The sequence below is a fragment of the Gopherus flavomarginatus genome, chromosome 2 (assembly GCF_025201925.1).
Source record: "Gopherus flavomarginatus isolate rGopFla2 chromosome 2, rGopFla2.mat.asm, whole genome shotgun sequence".
NCBI classification, from domain to species: Eukaryota; Metazoa; Chordata; order Testudines; family Testudinidae; genus Gopherus; species Gopherus flavomarginatus.
In genome coordinates this window covers 55,293,165-55,317,250 of record NC_066618.1, presented here as the reverse complement: position 1 = coordinate 55,317,250, position 24,086 = coordinate 55,293,165, and the positions used below count along the sequence as shown (strand labels likewise).

The window sequence follows — 24,086 nt, the reverse complement described above, 5'->3', positions numbered from 1 at the left end:
ATACAAATAAAATATTAGAAATTTGTAACTTATAGAGGCAAAGTTTTTGACAAAGCATGTTGCAGGTTTTTATTATAGTTTAATATGAAGATGATGTCATATGCTTTTCTTTTGATCCCAGGTTGTACGATAATTTTAAAACAGGAACATTTGTGCTCTATAAGAGTACATCTCGGGATTTTGAAGTTCATGTGCGCCAGTGGGACTGTGGCAGCCTTCACTTCCCAGCATCATGTAACTGTGGCTCTGTTGCCAAAGAAGGAAGTGATATAATTGTATTTGACATGTGCAGCGGTCAACTATATGAGTCACTGCCACATTTATCTGTAAAGAATAGAGACATAACGGGAAGCAATATCAGGATCATTGAATCCTATCTAGGAAAAAAAGTCACGGTATGTGGTAAATATTATTTGCCGTGGTATTACTCATTTTGGAAGGTATTTCTGCCAGTTCATACTGCCAAATCCTGTGTTATCTTCTGTAGTGAAACAATACATAAAGCCTATTTTACAACTCTAATCCCATTGAATCAAAGGGCTAAAATATCCTCCCAGAACACATGCATGAGTCCCACCATTGCTCTTGGAAATTACATACACGTGTCAAGAGGAGATTGTCCTTTAAAGCCTGAATTACAAAGAAAATGTTTAGGCGTCCATGCGTTATAAATTTAGATAAGCCAGCTGCATGACAATTTTAGTAAATTAAGACTCAAGAGCAACATTTTCAAATGTAGGTGGCAAAATCCACATTTAGACACTGAAATAAAAGTGGCCAGATTTTCATTTATATAGCATACTTCATCTGAAGAGCCCAAATATTAATGAATCAATACACCTCTGGAAGGTAGAAAAGTATCATTATCCCCATTCTACAGGTTAACCAGCTTGCCCAAATTTAGTCAGTGGCAGAATTGGGAGTGAAAACCAGGAGTTTTAAAGTCCTACGTCCTTGCTTCAACTACTAATTCAGTGCCAGTCACCTCCTCTACTAATACCTACCATACAAGAGTAACACTTTTTTCTCTTCTATGTATGTACAAGCATCCTTATTTTTCCTTTTGCCTGGAGCTCAGTGTTTCTGATTACAGAAGAGAGAAACCAGTTTGATGAAGCATGATTATGTTCTTTACCTGCTTGCTGCAATTTAATGACCAACTTTTTGTCTAATAAAGCATTTTCCACATTAAACTGGCATAAATATTGCTTAGCATTGAAGAAAAAATAATTATGGGTAAAGCATTGTCACCTTATCTACTGAAAGACTGTCCCTATTCAAATCCAGTGGCTGGAAGTTGAAGCTAGACCCGTTCAGACTGGAAATAAGGCACAACTTTTTAACAGTGTGGATAATTAACCATTGGAACAATTTACCAAGGCTTGTGGTGGATTCTCCATCACTGGCCATTTTTAAATCAGTATTGGATGTTTTTTAAAGAATGTGCTCTAGTTCAAACAGGAATTAATTCCGGGAAGTCCTATGGCCTGTGTTATGCAGGAGGTCAGACTAGATGATCACCATGGTCCCTTCTGGCAATATTAATCTATGAAAATATCTTATTACATCTATCCAGAAGATTTTGCTCTTAAAACATATCATTCATTTTCAAATAGATTGCAGAGATGTTTGAACTAAAATAATAAAACTCTGAGATTCTCTTGAGGTATTCTGAAACATTTAGGTCCAGCTTCTCATGTGTAGAAGGTGACTTTGCACCATATTACCAGCAGATTCTGGCCTTAAAGCCAGCACAGCCAGGTTGAGGGTGACCCCAGTGTTAGGTGATCCTCTGGTAACACCTATATCTCCCCTTTCTCTGGTGCCGGCATACACAGAGTGACTTGATCTTCTCTATGCTTAGCTGATCTCTGGCTCCTTGTGTTTTTGGAGCAGTTGGTCCTCCATTTTATTTCTGCTAACAACCATGAAGTCCTACAGGACTACAACGTATAATATATCTGACAGTCATGAAGGTTATGTGGCCATGAAATCACCACACTGGCTTGTAGGATTTGACTGTGAGATACAATAAAAAAATAGTTCTGGAAAGGTTAGTCAGATGAAGAGTTTAACTGCTATAAACCTGGCACTTCCCTATTTGTTTCCCCTGATGTCTAATATTTTATACCTAATAATTAGTTGTGTCTATTTGTTGTGGTAATATCAATCTATTTTTAGATCTCATTTTCTTCTGGAGCTTTCATTCGTGCCGATGTGAGTGACTGGGGAATGAGTGTGACACGCCGGGCACCCAGTTCCGATTATAAGAACACTTAAGGACTTTGCGGCACATTTGATGGAGAATGACTACCACACTGTAAATGGGATCGAAATCCCAAAGAATTCTAATGCTCATCTTACTTTTATTAATGAGTGGAGGTAAGAAAAACCATTTACTTCAATCAAATATCAATTCCCTGCAGAAAATTCTTCATTTCCAATTCAGCTTTTCCCCTACGTACTTTGAAAACTTGTCTTATTTCAAAATCTTCCTAGCTTTACAGGTTGATATTTAATCATGGAAAGAAACTATGGAAATTTAATTATCGTATGGCACTAATTATTGACAAATTAATGCTTGAGGATTTATTGCTATTTAGTATTTGTTAAAAGGCTATTAAACAATATAGCCAGGTGTACCGCACAAATCAATGCATTTATTCATGCATTTCAATCATATTGTCAACATTTATTCTCATGGTTTTGTAATTTATATAGGTCACTCAAAATTTTGAAAGGCTATATGATGATATTCAGTATCTACTATAATCTAGGGTCCAGTGGTGTAAACAACACTGTGGACTTCTAAAATAAAAGAATTCAATGATATAACAATTTGCAGTATATTCATTTTTCTTTTTCCCTTCTTTTATAGAATTTTACCAGGAAACAGTTTGTTTGACAAAATACCAGGTTCTTTAAGTTCATCCAAGAAAACACCCTTCTGTAGTTGCACAGTTGATGCTGGATTATATCAATCGGTGAATAAATTGGATTCCGTTTCTCAAACAGAATTTGCTTCATCTTGCAAAAAAAGTGAAAATGTTAAGTTTCTTTCTTTGATACCAGGACTGGATGTCACTGCTGAGTATTTTAGCTCTGTTGATCTTATCAGGTGCTTAAGCAGACGTGCATCTTCACATGAAAAGGATTCTGCTCTTCTGTCAGGAGAAGACCAGTCTGTTAATCAAACCAAACATCACACACAAACCCTAGCACATACTGCTATAAATTCAAGGGAAGACACTGGAACAGAAAAACAAGGCTAATTGAGCTTGGGAAGTAGAAGAAATAAACAGAAGTATAACAGCCATCTCCACAAAAGACAGCTTGTCAGAAATAGATGGAAGCGTCAGCATTATTATGAATACCATTCTGTATTTCCATTCCAAAGTCTCAGCCAAATGGACCTAGAAGGGTTTACCTATTTTTTTCCAGAGGACCATACCCCTGACACACACCAAGAATTTTTTCCTTCTTGGCCCACACCTTCTGGCCTCACTGAGTCCAATGCCTTGGCACTGTGCAAGCAGACAATAGCTAACTCCAGCACAGGAAGATCTTGTACTTCTCTTCTTGGCAGGCAGATAGAGGATACAGTAGATATGTGTGTGAAAGATCTATTGCTGAAGGATGATCTCAGCTGGTCAGAAGCAGGCATGGCCCTGTTAGAGAATGAATGTGAAAAGAGGGTTTTAGAAGAAATAAATTACAACACACAAGGATTTCAGGGGTCAATTGAAGACCTTCTCTTAGCATTAAAATGCCCCACTCTCTGCAGTGGTAATGAACAGTGTGTAGAATGGGGCTGTGCCTGTTTTCAGGGCACAGCTCATATGACTGCAGTGTGTTGTCTGGTAAGTAGAACTATACAGGAAGATTTACTCATACAATGTTCTTGGGTTTTGTGCCAGAATGGCTCATTTTATTGCCTTTCTCCCCTACTTTTGCACACTGACAGTCATTCCCTACAGTGGGCCTACTCATTATCCCACAACTTTCATTCCAATAACAGCTACATGTGTTATCTGTTCTGCCTCCTAGTTTCCCAAGGGCAAGCCACCGACTCAGTTTCTGGCATGTCAGAATTAAAATGTTGACGACTGTCACTGAATATACAATCTAAACTACTAGCTGAAGAGAGTAACATATTTCACACACTGTCTTCTGTCAAGGAGAGCTGTCACACATATCCATTCCCTATTTTTAACTTCTTTAAGGGCCCTGATCATTAATTGGCAGTAGAATACTTTTTTATTTTGCAGGATCTGCTTCCCTGACAGCAAACTATTTTAGGAGGGTATCTACATCAAAAAGAAAACTATTAGGTTTGGGCTGTAGACTCTTTTCCCCCATCCATTTCCATTTCTACCATTTGTGATGTTAGGGCTTGATTCTCAGTTACATGTTATACTGCCAGAGGAGTGTAAAGGTATGTTACTATAAATCAGAAGCAGACCCAACACATGCCCAGCCACTTCTTAGCAGCATGAAAATTTCCTTGCATACTCAATATCAAAAGTAGAGCTAAATAGGAAATTTGAAACTTCAAATTTATAAAATGTTCCAGTTAATTTCTTTCTTTGGTTGGATCACTAATTTAGATATACAAGATGTACTGTATTTATGTATCTCTTTCTGATATCTGCTGTATGACAGATTTCTGTCATTCTAAAATTGTATCTGAATTCTCATTTAAACATTTTAACCAGTCAAAATGAAATGCTGAAGACAGACCAGGCAGGACAATATTGTTTACTCTTTCTTCTAAGATATGTATAGTTATAGACAGAGAGATGCATTATACTTTACATAGTTTAAATGTGTGTTAATCAGTTAATTTGTTGACTTTCACTTATTGATATTTACTTCAAAGATCAGGTTCCAGAAATTACAGAGCTGGAGAATGATGGATTGTGTGATGTTCGACAGTATGACTGTACATCTGTGAGAGCTTTTGGCCAAGGATTCAGGGAGTCACCCAGTCTGAAATGTGAAATTATCAAACTACAGGTTTGTCATTTACACAGTAATACTTATTTTTGAACTTTTCAGAGCACTAGGATTCTAATTTCCTGGGCAGAATAGAGGGCATTTATGTTAATACACCCTGAACCCAATCGCGCAATGGAAGCTGAGATCAAATATACTCAGCACTTCACAGTAGACACTCAACTCCTTGCAAGACTGCCATCTCCTCAACGGTAAGGGAAATAGAAAACTTAACAGGAATTTTTAACAGTTGAGAGGGAGATAACAGCAAACAGCAGCCAGTTATCAGAAAAGCATGTTGAGAAATATATCTATACAAGGACAGCCCTATGTTGGGGAGTTTCAGTAGTGACCAGAGAAGGATAGAGTCCCGTTATTTGGAGGGCAAGAAAGCTGGCTGAAGGACACACCTAATTTTTCTAGGTTGGAGCCTGATGCTTGAAATGGCATTTTGAAATATAATGTTTCTGTTATAAAAATGAAGGTGCAATTTTTGCCACACAGTGAGGTAAAATACAGCAGCTATTTAATAACAGTTTAGGACAGGAAATTAAGAATACTGTAACACATGCTAATGAAATTACAGGAGGAATTTAGGTAGACAGAATGCTGGAATTGCCCAGGACACCTGATTAATTCATAACTATTGGAAAGCCTGAAGTAGTCATGCTGCAATGAAGAGTTGGCCTCTTGATCTTGGACAAGAGACTAAGAAAGCTCCAAAGTAAAATTGCTTTTCACTTATGTGGGGTTTTGTTTGGCGTGTATTCAATGGGAAACTTTCCTTTTTGAGACAAGAAACTTTTACTCAACTAGTTCCTGCAGATGCTATGATTGTTTTGACAGATTATAAAATGCAGGCTATAGCTGTTTCTTGAGCACAACATGGATCCACTTATCTACATGTTGGTTCAAAATGAGAAAGTCAACAGCAAATTTACACTCCATTAGGTTAAAAGCCCTTCAGATCAAGCTCCCAGTGAGGCAATTATTGAGAGTTCACTTATCGCAGTTTGAAACGTCTCATTCTCACCTCATGGCAAGGTTTTCTGTTATAACACTCTCGGTGGTAGCACATTTTGGTTCCAAGCTACAAAATCTTTATCGTAATTCACTTTTATTGACACTCCTAGCACTGACTTGAGCTAAGTTAGAAAATGAGCCCCACTGCTAATATTTGTACAGGATCAAACTTCACGGGGAACCTGAGGTATTGTACTGAGAATGCCAAGTACTGGAATTTTTTTTTACTTTCAGGGCTATTTGCCCTGTATAATTACAGTGGTGTAAATGAAGAGTTACCCACTGTTGTCAGGAGAGTCGCAACACTGTAAAAATTGGTCCATTAGAACTGGCCTCTCTGTGGTTTCGTACAGACCTACTTGCTCCCACATCTCCTAGAAGAATCATTTTAGCAGGCATCTCATGAAAGAAGAATTATTTAGCTAAACCCAGGAATAATTCTTGTTCATTTTCTCACTTCTGGTTGAAGGTCAAATCCATCCTTATTCCCCAAGAGTGTAAATCCTGACAGAGAGCAGGAGGGAAGTGTATCTGGTGCATGATGGAAATAAAGATGGCTGTGGGGAGCCTGCATAGGAGTATTCCATACTCCCAGGAGCAGATAGGCACTGCTCTGTAGGGCAGCAATCTGTGCCATAGCAGGAGATTTTGGGGTCCATGACAAGTGAGTCTTTGATTACACAGATACATTGGGGAAATTTACTCAGCTGTGGTAGGGAGTGAGACAGTTTAGCCCACAGAAGCAAAATCCAAAGTAAGATTCACTCTGATTTGCATGAAATTGTACATGCACGTAAACCTGGGAACATACTCTGTCTCAATACCCCTGACATCTGGCTTCGTAATTTTAAGAAAAAAAACATATGTTTCTGTAGCAAATTCATACCTCAGAATTCCCAAGATTGGTAACAAAAAGACTACTGTGGAAAATGTCTGCTTCAGATTTCAAAGATTATGAGGGTAAATGCCATGAAAATTGCACTTTTATTAATATTTCTATCAGCTTTTTTTCCTTCAATGTAATTATAGAGTATCATTCTTGCCACATTCCTTTTGAAAAAGGAAGACAAGAAAGAAAGACAGAGTATCTTTATATCAGAAGCAAAATAGTGCATACATGAGGAAAGAATAATTAGCAAAATAACTGTCCAATTATATTGGAAAAAGGTTATCTGTTTAAATAGTCAAGTTAAATTTGACCATGATGAAATTTCCATCTCTACAGCTTTGTGTGAGGTTATTTTTGTGTGTGTCAGACCTACAAATATTTAATATTTTTGTAAAAACAAATTAATTCAGATATACTGTGAACCATCTCTTTCAGTGTGTCTAACTATTTTTTATTAAACTATGTCATAGGTGCATCTGGTCATACAATTAATGCATCTAGATATTGCCAAGCTGTCCTATAGTGACTCAAGAGTATGAATACCAATCTCAGGGCAGAAGATTAGGAAGCCCGGCACAAACCCCAAATTTCTTGAGCTGTACACTTAGATTTCACCAACAGATTATCAAGTACAAACTCCTCAGGCACTATTATAGCCTTAACATGGAGTCACAGACAGTCCCCTCTGGTCATCCTCTATCTTGCCACCTCGGTACGCTTAACTTTGTGACAGATGGTCTCTTATACCAAGGATCACGGCAATATTCAGGTTACTCCCAGTCCCAAAGGACCAATCATTTACCCTAGGTAAAACAATGCTTGTAGGCTGTCCTGTAATAAACTATCTAAAGATTTATTATATAGGAAAAGGAACTATGAGAGTTATTTTCAAGTTTAAAGTAGGAGAACATACATACACAAAAAAAAGTTTCCAAAGTAATAGTAGCTTCTAGATAAGCAAGCTCTATGTACTTTAAGGCTAAGCCAGGCTAAGCACTGGGGATCTTTTGCATATACCTAGTAATCCTTGCCCCCCAGAGTCCAAGCAACATAAAGATACAGCTCCTCTTTGTTTGGGGGTTTTGTTCTCTTCTTCCTGCTGCTTTGAGTGGCAAACTCAGCTGATGGAAGGAATTCACTTGCAAGCCTCATCTCTATGGAAGTGGAGAGAGTAAACAATAAAGTCTTTTTTCCTCTTTAATGTTACATTCTAGTCCGTCAGATGTTGATGGGCCTTCCTTGTCAGCCAGAATATAACACTTTCTGTTGGAAATCAGCACTTTATACTAGTTAATGTCTCGCCCTTCTGTCTGGTGTTTTACACAGTTACAGAGTCTTAATATCTTATAATATGGGATACAGATATTATAAGTGAAATTATTACATGCAGCAACTTACAAGCATTCCATAAAGTCTAAGTCGTCTTATAATTTTAACACCTCTTTTAGCAATACCAACACACAGGTGAGCCAGGCTGGTTCCAGCTATGTATTTGTCACTCAGTGGAAACACAGGAACATTGGCCTGAGCTGGCACCTGGTCTGCCAGCATCACAGTTATGAGTACAATTCTGTATTACTCTCTCACAGAACCCTCCCAATGATGTCAAGAACAGTTTCATCTGACTAAGGACTTCAAGAAAAGGCCCCATAGCATTATCATCTCTGTTCCATTATATTGGACTCTAAGGCCAAATCCTTGACTATGGCCAAGGAGCACACACTGTTACTCAGCATAGGGAAATACAAAGGTGGCTTTAAACAGCATTTGTGGATCCTTGAGCCTAGGCCAACTATACAGTGGGTTGGCTCCGTGGTGCGGGTTAGAAGATCTTAATGGCTGACAGCCAATAACCCAGAGGGGTTGACATGATAACTAGGGCTCAGGGAAGACCCAGTCCCATTCCCTTCACCCCAGCCTTGCCCACATACTGGAAACTGGGAGGAGAGGAGGTTTAGGCACTGCTATCCCACCTCTACACTACTAAAGAAGCTGCCCCACACAATGAATGATCCTCTCCTGGCCAGCTGCCCCAGCTTTAGATCCATTATCTTCTGGACATGTGGCACCAAATGGCCTCACTGCAGGGATGAATCTGGGCCTTCAGTTCCAAACTAGCACTTCTAATTAGACACAGTACAGAAGACCTAAGCTGAAATGTGTTCATCAATAAATAATACTTAGCACTTCCATATCACTTCACCTTTCCAAAGGTAACTGGCCATAGAAAAGACAGATGTATTTTAATAGTGTTCAGTACATGTTCTCTGTTGTAAACATGTTTTCAGAATGCAGTGATATGAAAAAACAGGCATTCTGTCCTTTATTTTAGTACAGCGACAGTAAATGGATCCTGGGAGAACCTGTGTTTATGCTATCTGCCTTCCAAAACACCAGAACTGTTGATTGCCAACTGCCAACTGATGGTCAGCAATCTAATGTCGTGGATCAGGTTGACGACAAACCTATTGCGAGATGGCAAATCAAGGTACCCACAGTAATTTCAAATAGTAATTTAGAGATGCAACTATGATTATTAAAATGCAAATTGGTATTTATGTGTTGCCATTTGTGAAATAGTACTAGAACCTTTTGCTGGACATCTTGAAATAATTCATTGCATTATTATTGTAACATCTTACAGATTTCTAACGATGGATTCATTTATAGCAACCCTAAAACAATGACATTATTTGATGGAGCTTGTCAAAAATGTGAACCACAGGCAAATGGGTTATGTACATTAAAGGTATGTGCTTCATTATTATTTATGCTTATTTTGAATATTTGCATCTTAGTTTGAGGTAGGAAACAAATATAAAGACCAAGAAAGATTTCTAATGCATGTGTTCACATAATAGACTAATATTTGTTAAATACTGCATGCCTTACTCAGGCAGGGTCAGATTCCGATTCCCTTATTCGTGGTGAATAATGAATCGTTAGATACATAAACTGCTGTAGACCTGTGCGTGGAGCTCCCACTGATGCTTCTATAAGGATGGAGGAAGTGAGGCCATGCACCTCCCTCATTCCAGACCAGCAGCCACCAGATAAGTCTTGCAATTAGGGGAGCAAGCTGAGCAATCCTGCTTTGCACCAAACCAGCGAGGAATACTGTCCATCTGTGCCCCTGAGCTTGCTCTGCGAGGATGTCGCTCTGCACCACCAGGCCCTTCTAAGACAAGTAGATACATACCGTATTCTAGCTCTAAAGGTGTACCTGGAATTCATGGTCAACTGCAAAGCAAGGATGAAATTGAATGAAGCACAGGTTTATCTGCTGCAAGCCTCCACCATCCAAGCTATGAGGGTTGGGAGGGAACATTCAGATAATTAATAAAATTAATTTATTAAAATTCATTTTTTTCCTTCTGTGACATCACTTTATTATTTCTCACTTCAGCAAAATAATACATTACCTTGTGACATCACAAAGACCAAGGACCAAATTTATCCCTGGTGCAATTGTTCATTTCACTGACATTACAACAGGGATAAATTTGGTCCTAGAAGTCTTAAGGCTGTGCATGCAATGCATGATGTCAGTGTTGTCATAGAATGATGCATTTTGGGATATCTTCAAAGAATGAGGACGTTATCAGGGGAAAGTGCAAAAAGTGTAACAATATTATAAATCAGATGTCCAGGTTGTAACAATGGGTATTTTTCATGCACAAAATTTATAAGCACAGATTTAGAGATTGGGATGAGGCAGCTTTGAAAATGTTACCCTCCTATTCATTCCCAAAAAAAATGAATACTTTCTTCAATTAAATTGTTAAGTTAGAGTAGATTGTCTTTCTCTGACATTTTACAGTACATAAAGATTTATTGTTTGAGAAAAGAGAAAATCATAAACATTAATCAATTACATTGACATTTCTGTTAAGGAGAAAACATGCAACATAGATGGCCTCTGTTATGGAGAAGGAGATACAAATCCTACCAGCCCATGCTTACTCTGCAGACCTGACATCTCAAAGTTAACTTGGTCAGTTACTGAAAGTAAGTTCAAATTTGTTCTGGAGCCTCTCACAGGAATTAGGCTAAAACCTAATGAAATGTTGGTGTTTCAAAATTGTTTTGATGCAAGCAAAATATTGATTATGACTTCTGTTAAACTGTGCATGTGAAATGGGCGCTGACTATGACCCTGATTCAAAGCCCACTGAAGTCAGAGGAAAGACTGTTGACTTCAGTGGGCTTTGGATCAGTCTCTTAGTGCACAAATTTGGACATGTGAGCACATGCCCAGATTGGTACACGTGCACAACTCTGGTGACCTGGTAAATTTGCAGTAAGGGGAGGCGAGTTCCTATTTTCACACACTCAACTTAATGAAAATCAGCCAATTATTTAATAATGTATTCTCCCCATTCTCTGTGCATTTTGTTCTGCCTGATATGATCTTGGGGACAGCAACCTGTTAAATGTTTGACACAATTTGCCTATTGTACCATGTACACTGACAACATAGAAATCGATTTAATGATTACATGTTAAAAGAATTGTCATTGGTTGTGTTCAGATACAATTAAAAGAAAAAAATAGTAAGGAGAAAACTAAATTCATAGTGACTTAATATACATTTATACAAACTGAGTCCCACACTGCTGCTGAAGAGGGCTGGGAGCTAATGAAGACGCGGTGCCCTTATCCACTCAATGGACTGCTGTAGAACCTATCTCCTTTCTCTCTCTTTCTCCCACCCCACCATGTGCATGGAGCATGAAAGCTACTGCAGCCCTGGGGCTTTAGTAATCCCCCTAGAGCTGCTTGTGGAGGAGGGAGCGGAGAAGAGGAACCAGATTAAATGAGGAACACACTGACAGTATACCAGAAATTAGCTGGTGAATAGGTGGGGAGTTGGAGCTAAGCCCTCTCTATCTTCTGACAGTCTCAGTGAGGAATTCTTTGGTACCAACAGACCCATTCCTGACAACTGGTGTGTCTGTTTATGTGTGGTGATCTTGCTCTCAGAGCCCTCACTTTCACTGACTCCCTCGCTGCCACTCAGCCAGTGAGAACCTGCCTCTCCCACTGGAAAGTCAAGGTTGGCACTAGACTCCTGATGTCGCTCTCCCATGTCCCCCACTTCTTAGCATATGCGCAACATGCCTCAGCTGGCACATGACTAGAATTCATCACCGAATTTGGTCTGCTGGTTGGCTCATTAGCTTCCCTGGCCCGGGTCGGGTACCGATGGGGAGTGCAACATGAACACTGATCCATGCCTTCCTACCCTCCGCTGCAATAGATGAGTAGGAGGTAGAGTCAGTGACTCATGAGATGGGATTTAGTGGTAGCAGGGCAGCTCTGGATCTGCTGCTATGGGTGGCCTTGCCCCATGGGATTTACTTAGTTCTTTGTTTGCTGAGGGCCCAGCTAGGCCATGGATCTCAGTCAAGGCTACATAACTGCTAGACTAACTATATACTCTAATTCTGTATCTTGCATTCTGACAATAGAACATTCTGTTTTGAGATCTACTAAAGAACAGTACTTTATAAGAACTGAGTATTAATATTGTTTTGCAGAAATTTCAAATCTAACAAAATAACTATTCTGAGCAGTTCTATGTATTTTATCTAATGTGATTGTGGAAAGAATAATTTAGATAAGGCCCCGGTTTTCTGCTGGGTCTCAAATAGTCAAATATTCCTGTGCCTTAGCAGATTTTATGGATACAGTTGTGTCCACAAACATTTGTGCCTTCAACTTTTTAACCATAAATTATAGTAAATGGAATTCTAACTACTTGATATATGTCTTCAGACAGGTTGTTGGATGTATAACTATCTTTTACATGCAGGGTCCCATCACTCTGGTATTTGGTCACCGACTATTTTCACATGAAATTCACTGTGGACATGAAATCTATTTTTGTGCCCATTCACACAGCTATCTGCAGGCTCAGAATTGCAAACACATAAATAGAGTTCACTTCTGAAAATGTAGTTCCAAATGTGTATGTTTTTTTTAACAGAATCTCATAGTTAAAGAGCATCATCTTCAAGTTAAACCATATTCAGCAAGCAGTCTGCATGCAGAACTCCCACTGATGTTAGTGGATCTGGATCTTAGTGGCAGAGTTTTTCATTCTAATTGCTCAAGAGTTGACATTGTTCTTGTCCCATAAGAGATTTCTCAAGGAAAATGTAAACCATTTCTGGGCTTTATGGGGTCTGATACTTTCATTTACAAAATGTAATTCAAGTGCAGATTTATGCTCATATTTATAGAGAATCAACGTATATGTCCAGATGGTTGAAGAGGTTTAGGGTTCTTTGTAGATACATAAAAAATAAGCTTTCTGCAATATTTTTTTCTATATAATAAATAATTTGCTTATAAGGTTTGCTAAAGTTATGATAAAAGGGCCCTTTTTTCTGTGCCATTTAAGTATCATTAAAGTTAAGAAGAATTAATTGCATTCATCAAAGTTAGAATAGACTCTTTAGAAGAAAATTATCCCTTTTCATATTTATAAATGTGTTTTAACTGTTGTTTAAAAGAGAAAATGTCTACTTCGTTGCAGACAATGAGCCTCCTGTGCTTCAAACTTTGCAAGGCACACTACAGACATTTTATGGGGAAAATTTTGTGTACCAGTTTATCGCATCAGATCCTGAAGGCTCTGCCATCCTTTTTATGTTGGACTCTGGTCCTGAAGGTGCTAGCCTTTCCCCTTCTGGACTCCTTATATGGAAAGCTGTGGCAAAGAGTTCACAGAAATTGACATTTTCTTTGACAGATGATTGCAATGCTGAGACTAAAGTAATAATAGAGGTAATGAATATTACACTCTCACAACCCACACTAATTCCTAACCTATAAGATACCTAATGACAAAACAAATTGCTAGTTCACAAGCAATAATCTGTTTTTATTGGTCATGTCTTGTAGGTCAATGTGAAATCGTGTGATTGTTTAAATGGCGGGTCATGTGTGACAAATATACATTTCCCATCTGGAAGTGGAAAATACCTGTGTGTCTGTCTGCCTGGTTTTGAAGGTGACCTTTGTCAAGTGAATTTTGATGATTGTAAATCTAATCCCTGTGGTATTGGCAGATGTGTTGATGGGATAAACAGCTACTACTGTGAATGCACACCTGGGCTGCAGGGTAAATTATTATTTTTCTTTTTTTAGTAGAATATGACATTTTCTAATTGTTTTTTACTTGTATAGATTGAAATTAATTAATTTGTTATGATAATATGAAGAAGTATTTTACTGTGATTATTGTGATATAATGTCATGTACTATATTATGTTCAGCGACTTTAATATTTTTCTTGCATCTGTGTGCATAATCTTGGCCATATGACACTATTCTATCAGAAAAACTATTAAGCTGTGAGTCTTGCCCCAGCTGACTCAATCTATAAGCCCAAATCATAATGCTTCTGACTGTAATAACTTGTTCACTGGCCACTCCAGACTGAAGAGACTGACCTAATAAAGCTGATATATATTGGGTTTAAATTTTCTTCTGTGAATCAGTTGCTGTGATATTTGAAAGAAACAAAAGCATTCTGCCAAATTCTTCTCTCATTTACACCTGCACTATCCCACTGAAGTCAGTGGAATAGCATGTATATAACTAAGGGTACAATTTGACCCCAAACAAGTACAGTTACTTGCTGAGCGTAAGTAGGTATGGGAAATCAAAGGATTTAGGGGAAGATCTTGCAACCTAACTAGAAGTCCCAGAGTCAGTGGAACAACTGCATTTCCACTGTGCAAAGGAGCAGGATGCAGGGATTCTATGCAGGAGGTCTGTATACTCTGTAGCTTGTGGGGCACAGCGCGGATATCCCTGTGCTTCAGCATGGAGGAATGGTTTATAAGTTTGGCAGTGGATCCCCAAATCAGACCTGTGGATCCATCCAGAAATCACCATCCAATTCTATCTCCCTTTAAATAGGAACATGCCGGAACATGTTCTTGTTTATCTGTGCTCATATTTTTTATTCATTTCAAACACAAAACAGGTAATCATTTTTATGTTTTTTAATTATACGAATGATGAGTCACTCTGTCTATATAATAACAAGTGATTTATATTGTGGCTGATAATGTCTGCTAAGAGCAAATGATCTCATACTTTCTTCCTCAATTCAGCATTGCCATTAAGCACATAAATAGTGGGTTTGACTTCATTGGGACTATAGACATGCTTAAAGTTAAGCACATGCTTAAGTGCTTTGCAGAATTGTAGTCCACAAAACCCTCCTTCTATGCATATTCTACAATAAGGAAAATATTCACTATTTAATGGAAATATGGTTTAATGGCAGACCTGCAGAATTCATGCAGTTTGTACTTATACATGTCGAATTTGTTTTCTATTTCACTGCTCACATAAATTCCACTTTATTTAAATATACAGCCAAAGTTACGTAAAGTGATACTCTAAAAGTCTGTATTTCAATTTAGGTACAGATTGCCAAGATATTGATGAATGTGCATCCAAGCTTTGCTTCTCTGGAGTATTTTGCTTCAATACTTTTGGTTCCTATTATTGTGGTCCGTGCCCAAAAGGTCTACATGGAGATAGGAAGATATGCCATGGTAAAATAACCTTTCCCTGTAATACTGTAATCACTTTACATTAGGAGTCTTTGGTCTGTTGCATATTTCAAACAGTAACATAGTAGAGAGCTGACAGGTATCTTGTATACTTTTCATCAGAATGTATCTTTGCTAAGTCAGATATTAGGTTTATAATTCCCCTACTGTTATGTGACAGTAGACAGCGAGACCAGATACACAGCTGGTGAAAATCGAAGTGGCTCTGTTTAATTCATTGGAACTACACCAGTTTTTACCAGCCCATTTATCTATGAAATGCTTCTTCAGATGTTTAGAAATAGGAATTGTTAATATTTTGCAGATATTTAATATTATAGAACTAGGATACTTCCCATTAACATGCAGTGTTTGGTTACCATGTGCATTTATGGACCAAATATCCTAATTTTTAAAGAAATCTGTCTAATTACATTTATTCAAATCATACTAATGATTTCTCAAGGTGACTGCAAGATTTTGTAATATTGCAGCTACTGAATAATTCAGGTTTTGTTATGGTTATGTACTTTTTCAATAACTATGGAGAACCCTTCCCCTCCACCCCCACCCCCCGTTCATCTGACCTTTCAGAATCTTGAGGTATTTTATTTTACTAATATTTTAACTCTGCTATCGTTTTATATGCAGCTGAAACAAAATTGGCAAGTGATGTTCCCTCACATCTTTTGGTTCCAGAAAGCTTTGAAGATGTTTATGATGAAAGAGAGGATGACACTGAAGAAATGAGAAGGAATGAGGGTGAAGATTACATTTTTCATGAAGAAAATGGAATTGCTGATGCACATATTGATGAGAATGTATCTGTCAAGTAAAGCTACCAGTCAATTTTATGTTATTCACATGAATTTTTAAGATTAAAAGGAAACAGAATATATGCATTACTTGGGCTGCATTCTTATTCCTGATTTAAAATGTCAATATTAAAACATCACTTAAGATAGCAGTCACCTGATTGATACTGTAATGAGGGATAATGTACATGTTGTATTTTGTCTGTGTGCCTGCCTAGTGCTATAAAATAGGTAAAATGTGAATAGGAAGGGGACATCTATTGCGTGAAACAGACAGTGGTTTATGGTATTATACTGAGTGCCATTTTAATTCTTAAACTAAATACATAGGTGTGAAGTATTGCAAATGAACTCTAAATTCTAACCTCCAGAACTCCTTTAACTTTTATACCTGACATTTCAACTCTGTGCCTTGTCAAGCTACATTCTCAGGAAATTTCCTTTCCACATCTTTTCCCTTTAATCTTCTAAAATGTTAGTGGGGGAAGAGATATACTCCCTTACTGGTATAACCAAAATCAGATAATTCTTCCTCAACTGCAAATAGCTTGTTTTTCAGCCACAGGAGAGATACTAATTACTTTAGCATGCTCTTGCCAGAAAATTTCCCCATCTAATAGTATTCTAGAAGAATTAGGGCCAGATCCTTAGGTCTAACTGAGTGTTACTTCCCTGCTCCTAGAGAGTACCTGGGGCCAGTTCAGCCACCAGTGTGAGGTAGAGATGCCTCCGGACTGCTGTGGCATCTGGAAAGGCCCCATAAAAGCCATTTTGCCAGCTCAGTTTGGTGCTCTGGCTGTACTCACTTCCACTCCCTTTATGCCATCTCTGACCCCTAAAGGACAAGAGGGACTAACAGAAGGTGGACAGGGGACTAGGAGAAGCTCAGAGAGACTCAGGATCTGGCCCTTTATCTCCATGTGTATTATGAAAAATTCAAACTTTCAGTTACTAGAAACTGTTTTCAGGAACTCTGTGACTATACATTTTACACATATACACACACTACATGCCAGGCTATATTATTTAAACCCATGAACAAATCCTTCAGTTTGTAATACCTTAAAATGATTTTCTTACTCTACTTAATGTTTAATCAAGACAATTTTAATTAACTGAAATCTCAGTTAATTGAAAGGCTTTGAGAGTTCACAGCCAGCAGATCATACTCAATAAAACACCAGTGGCTGGCCCATATCAGCTGACTCAGGCTTGCTGGGCTCTGGCAGCAGGGCTATGAAATTGCAGTGTAGGCATTTGAGCTGAGACTGGAGCCTCTGCTTTGGGACCCTCCCGTCCAAGCCCGAAGATCTACACTGAAATTTTATAACCACACAGCCTGAGCCCCATGAGTCTCAATCAGCTGACACGAGCCATCCCCAGATGTTTTATTGAAGTGTAGACATACCCCAAGTGAGCCTAGCTAGGAACCTATATAATGCCCATTTGGACCTAATAAATCTTTACCACTGTAGAGAAGAACAAGGAAAAGAGAAAAATTGTAATATACAAAAAATTTAAATCAGATGGAATTATCTAGTACAGCGGTCTATTATAAAACACCAATGTACAGTATGTTTGCCAATAATCAGTTTTGGTGCAGAGAATCAGTAATGAATATTATATCAAGACATGCAAGCTAAAGATATGGTGGCATCTCTACTTCCCAGATATAAACCTTATTGATAAACATAGAATCATAGAATATTAGTGTTGGAAGAGACTTCAGGAGGTCATCTGGTCCAATCCTGTGCTCAAAGCAGGACCAACACCAACTAAATCATCCCAGCCAGAGCTTTGTCAGGCCAGACCTTAAAAACCTCTAAGGATGGAGATTCCACCACCTCCCTAGGTAACCCATTCCAGTGTTTCACCTCCTAGTGAAATAGTGTTTTCTAATATCCAACCTAGACCTCCCCCACTGCAACTTGAGACCATTCCTTCTTGTTCTGTCATCTGCCACCATTGAGAACAGCATAGTTCCATCCTCTTCGGAACCCCCCTTCAGGTAACTGAAGGCTGCTATCAAATCCCCCCTCACTCTTCTCTTCTGCAAACTAAATAACCCCAATTCCCTCAGCCTCTCCTTGTGAGTCATGTGCCCCAACGCCTTAATCATTTTCATTGTCCTCCACTGGACTCTCTCCAATACGTTCACATCCCTTCTGTAGTGGGGGGACCAAAACTGGATGCAATACTTCAGGTGTGGCCTCACCAGTGCCGAATAGAGGGGAATAATCACTTCCCTTGATCAGCTGGCAATGCTCCTACTAATACAACCCACTATGCCATTGGCCTTTTTGGCAACAAGGACACATTGCTAACTCATATCCAGCTTCTCATCCACTGTAATCCCGAGGTCCTTTTTTGCAGAACTGCTGCTTAGCTAGTCGGTCCCCAGCCTGTAGCGGTGCATGGGATTCTTCCTTCCTAAGTGAAAAACTCTGCACTTGTCCTTGTTGAACCTCATCAAATTTCTTTTGGCCCAATCCTCCAATTTGTCTAGGTCACTCTGGACCCTATCCGTACCCTCCATCATATCTACCCCCCCTCTTAGTGTCATCTGTGAACTTGCTGAGGGTACAATTAATCCCATCATCCAGATCATTAAAAAGATGTTGAACAAAACCAGCCCCAGGACTGACTCATAGGGCACCTCCGCTTGATAACGGCTGCCAACTAGACATCGAGCCGTTGATCACTACCTTTTGAGCCCAACAATCTAGCCAGCTTTCTATCCACCTTATAGTCCATTCATCCATTCCAAACTTTTCTAACTTTCTGGCAAGAATACTGTGGGAGACCGTATCAAAAACTTTGCTAAAGTCAAGATATATCACATCCACCACTTTCCCCATATCCACAGAGCCAGTTATCTCATCATAGAAGGCAATGAGGTTGGTTAGGCATGACTTGCCCTTGGTGTATCCATGTTAACTGTTCCTTCCTCTCTTCCAAGTGCTTCAAAATGGATTCCTTGAGTATCTGCTCCATGATTTTGCTGGGGACTGAAGTGATGCTGACTGGTCTGTAGTTCCCCGGGTTCTCTTTCTTCCCTTTTTAAAATATGGGCACTGTATTTGCCTTTTTCCAATCTCCTGGGACCTCCACCAATCGTCACAAATTTTCAAAGATAATGACCAATGGCTCTGCAATCACATCAGCCAACTCCCTCAGCACCCTTGGATGCATTAGATCTGGACTCATGGACTTGTGCATGTCCAGCTTTTCTAAATAGTCCTTAACCTGTTCTTTCATCACTGAGGACTGTTCACCTACTCCCTATGCCGTGTTGCCCAGTGCAGCAGTCTTATACAGGACTTTGCCTCACTGAAGTTAATATTCATATTCAGCTTCGTAGCTTTGTAATAGGATTTGCTGAAATATTTGTTTTTTATTTCATCTGTTAAAGTTTCTGATGGATTAAAAGCTTAAACTGGTGTGTGGAGGTAGCATTTTATATTGCAAACCTATCAAATAACCTGGAACAATAACAACAAAATCTTTGTGGTTCAAACCAGTTGGAATAATGTAGTAGCATAGTTGAATAACAGGCAAAAATATAGACATCATTAATCTTTGGATTTTAATAATGTGAAACTCTTATTTCATAGCACTTTTTTCATTAAACAGTATGATACCTTTTAAATTACATGGGCATTTTTATGAGTATTACAGGCAACCATTTCCTATGGCTTATGCTATTTCAAAGTAATAACTGTATTTGGCTTTTTAAACTCTGGGCTTGGCTTGGCATATATGTGCAGTGTTATAATAGCAAGCAATCACTTTATCTTAAACTAAACTCTCTGGTCCAGATACTCAGTCCCCAGCAATACAAAGAGGTTGGTAATCTGTCCTAACAGAACAGCTGCTCATTGCCCTGGTGTGTTTGTGTGGGGGGAATCTCTGGTTGTATGCCACAGCTGGGCTGTTCTGTTCTAACCTTTGCAGCAGAGAGGCCATGTCGGGGAGGGTGAGGACATAGCTAGAGTGCCTTGTGCTTTGCTGATCCTGGCTGCTTAGGGACCATTCTTAGGGCTTAAATCCTATTGAGTGTATTTATTCTGGCCCAGCAAGTGTAGATGAAAGGTTCATGAGGCACAGGACATATTTTATCAAATCTGAATATCCCCATACAAAAATGTTTTATAATATTTCTGTACCTTTTTCTTCTGTGATGTTTTGAGAGAGTCCATTGAGAGAGTTCCTAATGCCACAAGCTTTACTCCCAGTTCTACAGATGCTGTCGAAAGTTTTATTTCTGTGCAAAGAGCCAGCAGCACCCCCTCAACCTCCACAGTGAAAACAAACACCCTGTGGAAGCGAATTAATTCTCACATAACCACTTTTGACCAGTCTGCGCATACCAGATACATTGGCCATACCTTCACTGCCATCAATAACCAGCTAGATAACACAGGAGAAAGTTCTGCCGTGAACACTATGACAATACCATCTTTTAGGAACAGTCCAGTATTACATGATAAGACAACAATGACACAATCTGAGGGCTACAATCCTTTAGAGACTAGCAAGGAGACATTCCTTAGCAGCAAAACAAACATACCCTCCATAATGAGCAGAGTATTAAAAGGAGGAAATAGTCACAAAGTTCAACACCCATCGGTCAAGCATAACGATAGTCTTTTACGGTCTGGTTTTGTTGGAATCACTGACCCACCAAAAGTGCCCGGAACAGATCAGGAATCAAATGCAACAGCAGTGCCTAAGGCATTAACTTGTGCTGATTTACCTTGTTTTCCTGGAGTTCTCTGTAAACCAAGCCATGATGGAAGTTTCATATACGGTCGTTGTCCTTATGGTTATTATGGAAATGGTGTCACTTGCAGAGGTATTGCTGATAATTATATTCAATGTTTTACAATGAAGAATCTGACATTTTTATAATTTTTAATAAAGATAGTTACTGTATAATGGCTGGAAAGAAAATAGCTTTAAATTGTCCATTATTTCACTATTAAAAATGGTACAGCTTGAATTTCACACCAAGACGTTCAGTTCTATGAATGCATTTAAAAAAAAAATTTTGTTCAGTGTACATTAGCTTCCATGCTTAATGTCAAGGGTCTTAGCTGATTCAGTGTGACGTGTTTATAAATAATCATGTTAAGCAAGACTTTATTATGCTAAAGTGCTGCTGTCATTTTCCTTATTCCTCTGCTCTTATTTCTCTTATTGCCTTGCAGCAATATGTAGGCATGCATGTGGTAAAAACATGGAGTGTGTGGCACCCAATATTTGCAAATGCAAAAGTGGCTACTCTGGTTATAACTGTAAGAGTGGTGAGTATGGTACATTGAATTTACCACATCTGACTAGTATGTGCTAATGAAAGTGTCTAAAAATCATGTGTTGATTTTGCACAGCTGTGTGTCAACCTGACTGTAAAAACCATGGCAAATGCACAAAGCCTAATGTCTGTGAATGTGCCCCAGGATACAGTGGATCAACCTGTGAGGACGGTAATTGGGCTGTCTCCTTACAATTAGAATCATAGAGTTCAAAAAAGTTGTGCCCTGATTGACTGTCACTACTGTGAGTATTCATCCTGACAGGGGGAGGGAGGGATGTTGTTTTACACAACTCCTAGAACTATCATAGAAATGAAATCATAGAAACGTAGGACTGGAATGGACCTTGATAGGTCATCTAGTTCAGTCCCCTGCACTGAGGCAAGATTAAGTATTATCCTCTGACAAGTGTTTGTCTAATCTGTTCTGAAAAACCTGAAGGAGATTCCAGTCTCCCTAGGTAAATTGTCCCAGTGTTGCACTATCCTTACAGTTAGAAAATTTTTCCTAATGTGTAACCTAAATCTCCAGCTGCAGTCTAAGCCCATTACTTCTTGTCCCATCCTCAGTGGTTAAGGAGAACAATTTATCACCCTCCACTTTTAAACAACCTTTTACATATTTGAAGACTTTTATCATGTCATAATAAAATGTATGTATAAACTGTATCATTAAGGCACCTTTCATAATAATGAAATCTCATGAAGATTGTATGTGGTGAGATGTTCCTAAATTTAATGAGCTGTAGAGGCCAAAATAATTTTGGTTTTCATTTTTATTTATGACATTATCAGTACATTTGGATGCTATATTATATCTGCACACACACATATACACACACACATGCATAAAGTTCAAACCCCATTCTCCCATGTCCTTAAAATATACGAATCAGCAGGCTTAAAATTGACGGTAGGTGTTTGTGCACCCATCTATGTACAGAATGCCAAGTGCAGAAACCAGGCTTCATATTTTTGTTTGAAATTGGACGTTGTTCTCAGGCTTGTCCCTCTCCCCACTATGCACGTTTAGTAATTTTTGATAAAATGAAGACCAGTTCCTTTGAGTCAAACTGTGCCCTCAGTCGCACAGATGGCTCCCATTGAAGACAGTGGACCAAGTTAATTGCTGACATGCACGGGTGTACTTCTACTGATTTCAGTGGAGCTATGCCCATTCATACTTGTAACAAGCTACATTTGCTTATCAGGCAGATGTTGGCCCTTTTTGCACTTCACTGTGGAAAGAAGGAGGTGCTCCATTGTCACTATTTCATCAACGGGTCTTTATTTTATTTCCAGTTCTTTTTGCTAATACAAATGTTACCTTTAGCTATAGCTAAAAGATAACCACTTTAATAGATATTTTTAGAGCTGAATTCTTGAACAACATAATTGTGTATCTGCAGCACATTGTAACCCACTGTGTCAACATGGAGGCACATGCTTGGCCAGAAATCTCTGCACCTGCCCTTATGGTTTTGTGGTCCCAGGTGTGAAACAAGTAAGTAAGCAAACAAAAATGTAGAAATCAAGAATACAGTAACTTTTATTCCCCTGCACAGGGATTTATTAAAACAATGCTTTACATTTCTGATGCACTGTATCTGCTATTAGCAAATAGTAAAATCCAAGATGACTGTTTGAAGGCTATTAGAACTGGGGCTTACTAGCATCAATTAAATAAAGTTTGTACAGCACTTTGAAGATGTGAAATGTTATGTATGTGCTAAATAATGTATTATTATTATGATTAGTCGCTCAGGGAGACGGATTTAGAGTTGAGGTTAGGACATTATCCAGAACAAGTGTAATTTTTGGCATCTGGTTGCTGTTTCTGGATTCCTAACATGGCCTTTCCTTAAGCTGTTGGGATGGTCCTCATTCTGAGGTTGATAGTAGTAAATGCTAGGTCAGTGGTGTGTAAGATCACTGAACATAACAGTATATTAATGGACTCGTCTTTTGACCTGGAATGCAAAATGGAGACCTTTGTTGGGCATTATAGCTGGCCAGTTTGAACAGTTTAGTCCCAAGTGAGATACTGTGTTCCATATTAGTTATTTATGGCCTTAGATGCTCCAAGTGTTCAAACCAGAATTTTGGTTAATTTGCACAGAAGTTGTTACTCACTGAAAGGTCTGTGCTTAGAAATCAGAAATTCTACTGAGCTACCACACACCTCAACACCCCAGTGAATTTGCCTGTGGACTAGGTAATTTCTCTTTTTGTTGCTCTTGGAATCCTCAAGTCTGTTGATCCTTTTGGTTTTCAATTGCCATGTCAATAATTACTGCTTTTTTGGGATGATAAGATCCCGGAAGAAGGAACTGTGACTTGAAGAGCTGACTTGTGTGCTCTGCAGACATGACTACTCCTAAAAGGCTCCTCCTTACCAGAAGTATCAAGCCTCTACGAGGTTTAAATCTGAACTCTGAGAAATGAAAAAGCAAGGAAAGAGACCGTAGTGAAGT

At 38.7% G+C, this 24,086-nt stretch overlaps 1 protein-coding gene across 1 annotated transcript in view; it reads left to right on the top strand.

The window, feature by feature from the left end:
- The window catches only part of VWDE (von Willebrand factor D and EGF domains), a 36,423-nt gene that overhangs the window by 6,269 nt on the left and 6,068 nt on the right, over positions 1–24,086 (top strand). Inside the window, 16 exon segments of the mRNA XM_050937635.1 lie at positions 2,182–2,300; positions 2,302–2,382; positions 2,879–3,819; positions 3,822–3,860; positions 4,880–5,016; positions 9,240–9,395; positions 9,552–9,656; positions 10,801–10,915; positions 13,449–13,699; positions 13,817–14,036; positions 16,135–16,315; positions 20,489–21,153; positions 21,509–21,604; positions 21,689–21,784; positions 23,022–23,093; positions 23,096–23,116. Coding sequence (XP_050793592.1) covers positions 2,182–2,300; positions 2,302–2,382; positions 2,879–3,819; positions 3,822–3,860; positions 4,880–5,016; positions 9,240–9,395; positions 9,552–9,656; positions 10,801–10,915; positions 13,449–13,699; positions 13,817–14,036; positions 16,135–16,315; positions 20,489–21,153; positions 21,509–21,604; positions 21,689–21,784; positions 23,022–23,093; positions 23,096–23,116 — 3,295 coding nt within the window.